The sequence below is a fragment of the Microcebus murinus genome, chromosome 25, assembly GCF_040939455.1.
Source record: "Microcebus murinus isolate Inina chromosome 25, M.murinus_Inina_mat1.0, whole genome shotgun sequence".
NCBI lineage: Eukaryota > Metazoa > Chordata > Mammalia > Primates > Cheirogaleidae > Microcebus > Microcebus murinus.
This window is the reverse complement of record NC_134128.1, coordinates 22763875-22774403: the sequence shown is the minus strand read 5'-3', so window position 1 is coordinate 22774403 and position 10529 is coordinate 22763875. Positions and strand designations below refer to the sequence as shown.

The 10529-nt window shown below is 54.7% G+C and overlaps 1 protein-coding gene across 2 annotated transcripts in view; it reads right to left on the bottom strand.

Annotated features, from left to right (window-relative positions):
* Window positions 1–844: 844 nt before the first annotated feature.
* The window catches only part of IL2RA (interleukin 2 receptor subunit alpha), a 38556-nt gene continuing 28871 nt past the window's right edge, over window positions 845–10529 (bottom strand). The window contains exons 4-8 of one of the 2 annotated variants that reach the window (XM_075997493.1): window positions 9674–9889; window positions 7536–7637; window positions 7147–7218; window positions 6435–6524; window positions 845–2782 (exon numbers count right to left, since the gene is read on the bottom strand). In XM_075997493.1, the coding sequence (XP_075853608.1) occupies window positions 6454–6524; window positions 7147–7218; window positions 7536–7637; window positions 9674–9889 (461 nt within the window). In that variant the 3' untranslated portion in view covers window positions 845–2782; window positions 6435–6453. The remainder of the gene's footprint in view (window positions 2783–6434; window positions 6525–7146; window positions 7219–7535; window positions 7638–9673; window positions 9890–10529) is intronic. The other variant, XM_075997492.1, reaches the window with a different exon arrangement.

Here is a 10529-nt window from a genome sequence, read left to right as displayed (position 1 = left end):
TTTCCTGATGGAAGGAAAAAAATATAGTATATTCTTATTTTCACCAATTTTAACACACTTGAAAGCCTATCCCCACATCTTCATTACATTGTAGTGATTTTAAATAAATTCCATTATATGATCTTTATATAGAACATATGAGGTATTTTGAAAGAGAGAGAAAGCTGTTGTTATTATGAATGAATTTAATCAATAATCAAATTTATGATAGAATAGAAAGAACATTTGTAAAGTTATAAAGTATATATGATTATTCTAATTATTCTATCTTTTTTTTTTTTTTTTTTGAGACAGAGTCTCACTTTGTTGTCCAGGCTAGAGTGAGTGCCGTGGCGTCAGCCTAGCTCACAGCAACCTCAAATTCCTGGGCTCAAGCGATCCTCCTGCCTCAGCCTCCCGAGTAGCTGGGACTACAGGCATGTGCCACCATGCCCGGCTAATTATATATATATTGTTTATGTTTATATATTGATTGTTTATATTTATATATATGTTTAGTTGGCCAATTAATTTCTTTCTATTTATAATAGAGACGCAGGTCTCCCTCTTGCTCAGGCTGGTCTCGGACTCCTGACCTTGAGCCATCCGCCCGCCTCAGCCTCCCGGAGTGCTGGGACACATAAAGGTTTCTTAAAGTCATCTTAGAAATGATATCTAATAGTGGCTTTGATTTGCTTTTCCGAAATGACCGTGATATTCCTGGGCTAACTGACCGTGTATCAGGACTACTTTGCATCATTAAACGCAATTAAAATGGTTAAAAGCAGTTGAAGACCCCAAAGGGCTTTTGTTTATGCAGATTTTTATCTAGCGATATTTACCGTATTTAGAAATTAAAGCCAAGAAATTTAAAAAACATTTATTTTGTTATAAACCATAGTCATAAATTCGTTACATGTTGACCGCAGAGGGATGATATCACATATCAAATAGCTTCTGGAAAATTCCACCATATATTTGAGAAAGAAGCAGAGAGAGAAAAAGGTAAATAACATCTTAGTATTATCATGAAAAAAAAAACACACAAAAAAAACAATGTGATCTCATAAACCCCCCACCCACCCAAAGTGAGTAATGATGATTCAATTCCATGTTACTCAAGTGAGAATTAAAAATACATATTTTTTTCTGGTCTGAGATTCTCCTCAACTTTATTCAGAAAACATATGCTTGAGGGGGCAGGGCAAGCACGGTTTGTACTCTGTCGGTGGGCCACAGAAAAGACAGAAAGTGGCTCTTTCATCTGGATCTTGACCCTGCTGTGATTTCTCTTAACTGTGATTTCTCTTAACTCTTTCCTGCCCTTTCAGAAATGAACAACACCGGCTGATAGTGTAAACCTCTCTCGCCCATCTCCTCACTCGGGTGATGCTGTTAAACTCAGGAACACCTGAGATAACCGGTTAGGGAGGGGCGGTCGTACGCGGAAGGTTGAAGGAGGACGTTCCCTGAAGTCGCGGCTCGTGGCGCTGAGTTTTCAGCGGGAGTTGGCGCTGGGCGGGTGTGCAGAGCCACCGCACAGCGGCTCTCAAAGGAGGTTCCTTGCCGAGGCACCATCAGCAACACCTGGTACCTTGCCAGAAATGTGGAAATGTCTCCGGCTCCGTCCCGCACCTGCGTGCGGGCTCAAACCCGGGCGGGCCCAGCAGTCACGATCTACCCGACAAGGCCCCCCAGGGATTCCGGCTGGCCGAACCTTTTGGTACTGCTGGGGCACCACCGGTCTGTGCCCGTTTCCAAGGTGACGCCCCATCATCGTGACCTCCCTCCAACCTCCCCCTTCACTTCCTTCTTCTTCCTTTCCTTCCTTCCATAAACACGGAGCGTATCAATTCGTTTCCATCCAGGGCTTTTAGGCACTTATTGGGACACGCACACATTCGCAGACCGTGCGTCCACCTGTAAAACATCGAAGGAGTGCAGCCCAAATTCAGAGCGTCGCTTGCAGCAATCCCAGAGGATCAGACTCTTATAGAGGCCTACTGGTGAACCTTTCTGATTGAGTAAAAGTCGTCACCCGGGACCCGGTTTATCCTTCTGTTCCCGACTTTGACTCAGGGGCTCGGCTGCCCCGTTTTGGGGTCATCCATAGATCGTCCTGCCTCGGCCTCTGTTCCTCCTTGGAGATCCAAAACCGGAAGCTCCGTAGAGACGGCTCGCTTTGCAGGATTGAGGCCGAAGACGGAAAGGAGCCTAGCTGCCAGCCCGGAGTTCTGGAAGGAGGTGAAGAAAGCAATGCGGTCGGGAGAGCAGGGGCTGGGAAAGGGCCCACGCGTTCTACAAGGCAGAGAGTGAGTGTGCACGCGTGCGTCCGTGCGCACACGCGTGTGAGTCCGTTTACGTTAGTGCTAGGGCTTTACTTGGGATTCCTAAGTGGGGAAGAAGGTAATATGAAGCTACTTTTCTTTACACGGTATAAAGTGTGGAGAGTTCAACGCCCTGCAAGCTTCCATGAACACATCTACATGAAAATAAGGCAGAGTTCTGACTGCTCCGCCCTTTTCCTTCAAGGACCTTGGACCTGCTGTCTAGAAGCCGGTAGAGCTTGCTCTGTGACAGCGCAGGGGTGGCTTAGTGACGGGGCTGCCGCTGCCCGGGGTCCGGTGATGTGACATCTCGGCGCTCTGCAACCCGAGCGGGCACGAGAGATGCCTCTCGGGCGAGCGTCGCACTTCACTGGTTTTGCTTGCGCTTCGTGACTTCCGAGGGTTGGCTGTTCTTGGCTTCTTAGCAGGAGGTTCTTGTTCTCTTGGTTTTCTAGATTGTTCTTCTGCTCTTCCTCCTGTCGGGGTGACATGACAACACCAAGTGTAACGTGACACCAGGAAAAACATGGTCCCCACCCAAATCAACTTTGGTCCCAAATGATCTGCTAATTCTTTTTTTTTTTTTTTTTGAGACAGAGTCTCGCTTTGTTGCCCAGGCTAGAGTGAGTGCCGTGGCGTCAGCCTAGCTCACAGCAACCTCACACTCCTGGGCTCAAGCAATCCTCCTGCCTCAGCCTCCCGAGTAGCTGGGACTACAGGCATTCGCCACCATGCCCAGCTAATTTTTTGTACATATATTAGTTGGCCAATTAATTTCTTTCTATTTATAGTAGAGACGGGGTCTCGCTCTTGCTCAGGCTGGTTTCGAACTCCTGACCTCGAGCAATCCGCCCGCCTCGGCCTCCCAGAGAGCTAGGATTACAGGCGTGAGCCACCTCGCCCGGCCTTGATCTGCTAATTCTTAATTCCACCCCAGGCTACTGGTATCTTCTCAAGGGCTGAAATCTGACCTCGAGGTCTCTCCGCCCTCCCGGAGGCCAAGATTGGCCGCCCAAGCCCGGCCTCAGCTCTGGGGTTCTTAGCCTAAGGAAGCCCTTCCACCTCCCTGCTGACACCAAGGCTAGGTGGTTAGGGGCGTGCAGTGAACTACAGTCTGGGCTCTACTGTGGCTAATCCCCAATAGGGTATATGACTTGAGATCCTCACTTAATTAACTAATTTATTTTTGAGGCACGGCCTCACTCTGTCACCCAGGCTAAAGTGCGGTGGCGTCAGCCTAGCTAACAGCAACCTCAGGCTCCTGGGCTTCAGTGGTCCTCCTGCCTCAGCCTCCCGAGTAGCTGGGACTACAGGCATGTGCCACCATGCCTGGCTAATTTTTCTATTTTTTTTTTTTTTGTAGGCATGTGGCCAGTGTGAGTCTGTTGTGTCACACCATTGGCTCCTAGTAACCGCCCAAAAAAACAACATGAAACAAAACAACACACACCCAAAAACCCTAAACCAAAACTCTCTTTGGCTAGGATGTGGTTATCTTTTAGTAATTCAAATGTAGGATTTCTGCTGCCACAAGAAGGCACCACCAGATGGCATTAGATTCTAAGGAGGAGGAGTTTGGACAAACTCATTGATGGGTCCAAATGAGGGGTCATTTCAGGATTTATGTTTGAGTCTCCCCTAAGGTCGTAATTCTGGGAGACCTTAACGTAGTTCTTTGTTTCACAGCATACACACTGAGCCATTCCCACTCTCCAATAGCCTCGTCCTCTGTCGGAGGCTTTTATTTTTTATTTTTGAGACAGAGTCTTACTCTGTTGCCCGGGCTAGAGTGAGTGCCATGGCGTCAGCCTAGCTCACAGCAACCTCACACTCCTGGGCTCAAGCGATCCTCCTGCCTCACCCTCCCGAGTAGCTGGGACTACAGGCATGCACCACCATGCCCGGCTAATTTTTTCTATATATATATTAGTTGGCCAATTAATTTCTTTCTATTTATAGTAGAGACGGGGTCTCGCTCTTGCTCAGGGTGGTTTCGAACTCCTGACCTCGAGCAATCCGCCCGCCTCGGCCTCCCAGAGTGCCAGGATTTACAGGCGTGAGCCACCACGCCCGGCCCCTAGTGACGTTTTGAGACGCACAGTGTATATGGATCCGTTCAGGGTCATCAGCGCAGCCCTCAACCCAAACTGACTCCTCCTGTCTGTGTGTTCCTCCGGGTTATTCTGACGCACGTTCTCCAGTCTGGAAACCAAAGGCCCAGCACGGGCCGTCAACCCCAGACGCGTGCGCACTGAATGCATCTGAGGGGTTTTCAAAAACAACTGATGCCCCAGACATAAAAGGCTACGTGATTCCGTTTACATGAAATGTCCAGAAAAGGCAAATCCACAGAGACAAAAAAAAAAAGTCAAGGAGTGGTTGCCAGGGGACAGGGGAAGTAGGGAATCGGGGAATATCGGGTTTCCTTTTGGGGTGATGCACGAGTTCTGGAATTAGATAGCCGTGTGGGTTGCCCAACATTGTGAGCATACGATATACCACTTGCTGCAGTTTGAATGTGTCCCCCAGAGATCACCTGCTGGGAACCTCACCCCCATGCAACAGTGTTGAGAGGCGGGAATGGATTAATGTTGTTATTGGCGGGTGGCTTCGGTGCGAGTTTAGCCCCCTCTTGCTCTCTCTCCCTCTCCTACCCTCCCGCCTTCTGGGTGGGGTGGCGCAGCACGATGGCCCTGGCCAGATGTGGGTCCCTCCAGCTTGGACTTCTTGGCCTCTAGAACCGTAAGAAATAAATCTCCGCTTTTTGTCAATTACCCGGCCTCAGGTATTCTGTTACAGCAGCACAAAACAGACTAAGATGCCACTGAATTGTACTCTTTATAATGGTTAAATGATGAATTTTTACCTCAATTAGGAATAAAAGAGTACTGATGTCTGCCCTCCACCCCCCAATTAGAGATGCTGGTTGGATGGAGTGCGAGCACTGGTATTTAAAAGGATCTCTCGGCCGGGCGCGGTGCCTCACGCCTGTCATCCTAGCATTCTGGGAGGCCGAAGCGGGAGGATGGCTCAAGATCAGGAGTTTGAAACCAGCCTGAGCAAGAGCGAGACCCCGTCTCTACTAAAAATAGAAAGAAATTAATTGGCCAACTAAAAATATATAGAAAAAGTTAGCCGGGCATGGTGGCTCATGCCTGTAGTCCCAGCTACTCGGGAGGCTGAGGCAGGAGGATCGCTTGAGCCCAGGAGTTGGAGGTTGCTGTGAGCTAGGCTGACGCCACGGCACTCTAGCCTGGCAACAGAGTGAGACTCTGTCTCAAAAAAAAAAAAAGGCTCTCTCCTGGCTGATCTAACATGCACTAGGGTTGAGAACCTGACTTAGTGCAAATAAGACCACGTGTGGGTTCCATCACTGGCCGAGGGGATCCTGGTGTGAGCATGTGCGGAGATGGGTGGGGAGCTTGCGAAGCCCAGTGTAGACGCTGCCCTGGTTTCCCTCTGGGAAGGGGTTGGATAGGGAGATCCCGGGCTGTAGATTCAGGCTGCCTGTGTCTGGCCTCTGCTCTGCAGTCTGTCTAATCTACTGAATCTCTCTGGACCTATTAGCTATTCCAAAGGCTTCTGGGAAGTCGAGCTGCGATAATGTGCTTAAGATAAGCACCCGGCCTGGCGTGCAGTGGCTGCTCAGAGAATGGTAGTTTCCTTTGCTCTCCTGTCTCCCTGGAGCGTTAGTTCTTCCAGATGGATGCTTTGGGAAGGCACTGGCGGCTTTTCCCTGTGCAAGGCCCCCACTGTGATCGGTCAGCTAGAGGATGGGCTGGGCTGGGCACAGGGTCTGTCTTCTGCCCTCTGCTCATCCCGTTCTACTTTCTAGAGACAGGGACTCACTGTCACCCAGGCTGGAGTGCAGTGGCCAGATCACAGCTAATTGGAGTCTCAGCCTCCTGGGCTCAAGTGATCCTCCTGCCTCAGCCTCCTGAGTAGCTAGGACTACAGGTGCACGCCACCATGGCTGGCTAATTAAAAAAAAAATTTTTTTTTTTGGTAGAGACAAGGTCTTGCTATGTTGCCCAGGCTGCTCTGAAGCTCCTGACCTCAAGCGATCCTCCCCGGGATTCCAGATTTGAGCCACTGTGGCCAGCCCTGCTCTGCCCTTCGGTGACGCACCTCCTCGGCAAGGTTGGACTCACCATCTCCGCTGCCAGGTGAGCCCGCTCAGCAGGAGGACGGTGAACAGCAGGAGGACGCAGCCGGCCACTGTCAACAGAGAGGTCGCTCAGCAAAGGGGCCCTGCGCGTGGCGTTGGGGCAGCAGGGGCCAGGGCCCCGGGGCCGGTGGAGACTGTCCCCAAGGTGGACGGGCAGTGTCTACTCCCCTTCTCAGAACAAGTCCCTCCCCAGAGGTGGGCGGGGCAGGTTCAGAGGCCGGGCCTCATTTAAGGAGGTTGAGAACAGGGGAAAGAAAAGTGTTGAAACGTGGAGATAAACAACAAGCACATTGGTGTCTCTCGGAAGCGTTCACGGTGTCCAGACGCTGCCTGGCTGGGGTCCCGGGGGTGGCTGTTATCTGTGTGTTCAGGCAGAGGCAGCCTCAAAGCCTCCCCACCAGCAGATAGTGCAGGGCTTCTGGAAGCCTCTGTCCAGCCTCTGCTGGCTACGCAGCCCCCTCCTCCAGAGAGAGCCCTCTGCGCTGGCCCGGGAGGAGCCGGTGGGGCTGGCCTGGGCCTCTGTGTGACCGGCCCTGGGGCTGGGGCATGCAAACGCCCGGGTGAGTCTCTCAGCCAAGTCAACATTCTGCGGTGTGACACACGGGGCCCTTTCAACCACCCAGCCCACGTCTCAGCACGGTGTGCGTTTTGTCCACAGGGAAAGCCACCCACCTGCCACCTGGTACTCTGTCGTGAATATGAATGTCTCCGTGGTGGCGGCTGCTTCTGTGTGCTCCTGATAATCTGGGGACGAGAGAGAGGAGGCGCCTGGTTACGGTCACCGTGGGCACCCAGAGGGCTGTCGGGAGCCAGGGCTTCTCCGGGGACTGGCAGCTCAGAGGCCGGTGGGAGGAAGGGAGGCAGGTGTTCCCCCCTCTGCCTGGAGACGCTGCTGAGTGCTGTGTTTCCTCTGGGTGACGCCCGCTTTGGGGCGAGCAGGTCGCTGAGACCCTGTCCCTGCTCTGGAGGAGGGGGAGCTGCTGGTGGGGCGGGGGGCTCCTCCTCCCCACACTGTGGTCCCCTCTGCATCTGCCCCGAGCTGCCTCTGGCAACTGACGTACCTGTCGTTGGTGGCCGAGCTCCTGTACTTGTCATCGTCGTGAGGGGACAGGACGTCTTCCTCTCAGGAAGGTCACTGGGGCTTGCCTGAGAAGGCTCTTCACCTGGAGGGGAGAGTAAGCGATGCTTGAGAGCTAAAGATGGGAGACACAGCCTCACCCCTACCCGCCTGCCCTCGGCAGTGGCCCTGGTGTGCCCGCCGAGGCCGAGCCAGGGGCCACCCCGCCATGCCATCGTGGGCACATCTCTGGGGATGGCACGTCACGTAGCTCCACCCCAGGGCCACCGGGAAGTGGTGGCGCGGCCTCAGCAGGGCGGGTGAGAGGGAATCGGACCCCGGCCTGGGCTGTGCGTGCAACTCTGGGCGAGGCTGGCTCCGGGGGCTTCTGGCTCAGCCCTGCGACTCGGGAATGGGCCGTGGCCACCCAAGTACTGCCACCACCAGCTGAAGTAGCAACACACAAAGGGACGGCTTCTCCCCAGGCACAGGCTCCCCGCCCGACCCCTGCCCCACCCGGCTCCGGAAGCCTGTGATTCAGGGCGTGCCTGGGAGCCCTGGCCGTGGGGAGCCCTGGCCGTGGGGAGCCCTGGCCATGGGGTGCCCTGGCCGTGGGGTGCCTTGGCCATGGGGAGCCCTGGCCGTGGGGTGCCCTGGCCGTGGGGAGCCCTGGCCGTGGGGTGCCCTGGCCGTGGGGAGCCCTGGCCGTGGGGAGCCCTGGCTGCCAGGGTGGCCCACTGCAGGCAGACTTAAGGAAGGGACAGCAGTGGCGTCCCAGAGAGCCCAGGAGGAACACACAGGCATGAGGAACACGGGTGAGCAAGGAACCAGGAACACTCGCTGGTCGACGCAAGGCATGTTTATTTTTTTTGGAGACAGAGCCTCACTCTGTTGCCCAGGCTAGAGTGCCATGGCGTCATGGCGTCAGCCTAGCTCACAGCAACCTCAGACTCCTGGGCTCAAGCGATCCTCCTGTCTCAGCCTCCCGAGTAGCTGGGACTACAGGCATGCGCCACCATGCCCGGCTAATTTTTTCTATATATTTTTAGTTGGCCAATTAATTTCTTTCTATTTATAGTAGAGACGGGGTCTGGCTCTTGCTCAGGCTGGTTTCGAACTCCTGACCTTGAGCAATCCGCCTGCCTCCACCTCCCAGAGTGCTAGGATGACAGGCGTGAGCCACCGCGCCCGGCCCTAAGGCACTTTCTTTTTTTTTTTTTTTTTTGAGACAGAGTCTCACTTTGTTGCCCAGGCTAGAGTGAGTGCCGTGGCATCAGCCTGGCTCACAGCAACCTCAGACTCCTGGGCTCAAGCGATCCTCCTGCCTCAGCCTCCCAAGTAGCTGGGATTACAGGCATGTGCCATCATGCCCGGCTAATTTTTTCCATATATTTTTAGTTGGCCAATTAATTTTCTTTCTATTTATAGTAGAGACGGGGTCTGGCTCTTGCTCAGGCTGGTTTCGAACTCCTGACCTTGAGCAATCCTCCCGCCTCGGCCTCCCAGAGTGCTAGGATGACAGGAGTGAGCCACTGCGCCCAACCCTAAGGCACTTTCGATTGTGGAAACATCATTAAGATTTCAGAGCGAAGGTAGCAAAGGACCTCGGTGTGGGCAGGCTGTGTGCGCACGTGTGTGTGTGTGTGTGTGTGTGTGTGTGTGTGTGCTCATATGCTCTTGTGTAAGTCCCTTCTCTGCACTTTGGCACTTTGATCCAGGCCCAGATGGGGAGTCACACGGGGGAAGCACTGCACAACCATGGGCGAGCAGGGTCGCCAGCAAAAGCAACAACGCGTGGGTGGGCGCCGCACTTTCCCCCGGAGCCAGGGCAGTCTCGGGGGCATAGGGACGAGGTAGAATCTCCGACTGAGCCGGGAGAGGCGGCACGTGGGGTGCCGTCGAGCCCTCAGGAGGCCCTTCCTCCTCTGCCTACCTCCCTCTATTGAAGGTACAAGAGGACCCCGGTCTCAGGGGCTCCCAGAGCTAACCGGTCAGGTGTTTTCAGCACGAGAGCAAGTGGAGGCCCAGGCAGACAGACTGGCCCCTCCACGGTCACATGGCAGGTGGGGTCAGGGGTTCCCTCCCGCTGGGCCCGGCAGAGAGACGCGGGCAGAGGGGATGCGGGCGGGGAGGCTGCCCTACCTGGAAACTGACCGGGCTCCGTTCCATCCACGCACGTGAGCCGGGGCCGGGTCCACCTCGTCTTCCCGCCGGCCACTTCACAGACGCTCCGGGCGGGGCCGCGCTGCAGAGCCCGGTATCCCTGCTCGCACCGGTAGTGGACCGCCTGCCCCACCGCGAAGTGGTAGATCCTCTTCGCGGCCTCGTGTTCCCACCGCGGAGGCTCCCTGCAGTGACCTGGCGGAGGGGAGGAAAGTTCTGGAGGCGAGCTGGAGAGACCGCGAGGGCGTGCACGCCAGTCCAGCCTGCCCCTTGCTGGAGCCTGGCCCCGGGTGCCTATGCTTTTGCGCATTCATTCTTTCATCCGGCCCGCACAAGCGGGGGGTGTCTGCGGCTCCAGAGCTTTGCTAGGCCCTGTAGGAAGGCGCAAAGACCCGTCAGCCCTGCAAGGGTGGGGAGACGGTCGCTGAGTGTCGCTGAGGAGCAGACGTTTGCAGGGGCGCACAGAGCTGGCCTTCGAGGACAGTGAGGGTTTGGATAAGGGGACAGGAATGGGGAGGGCGGTCTTGGCTGAGGCATCAGGACAGGCTCGAGCCAATCTGCACCAACGAAGCCTGAAGATCACCTTGGGTCTCCGCTGGAGAGCTGAGAGGCACATTCTCTGGTGGCAGCTGGTGGCCAACTTGGGACCATGGCAGGAGGATGGGGCCGTAGCAGGGGTGAGGGGAAGCCAAAGGAAGGGGCAGGAAGGGCTGGGGGTATCTCAGAGAAACGGAGCGTGATCTCTGATCGAGCAGTGCCTGCAGCTTGTCCCCACGAGCCCTGCCAAGACCTCTAAAAACTTCCCAAGCCCAGTAACTTTCCACCCTCCCGGCCG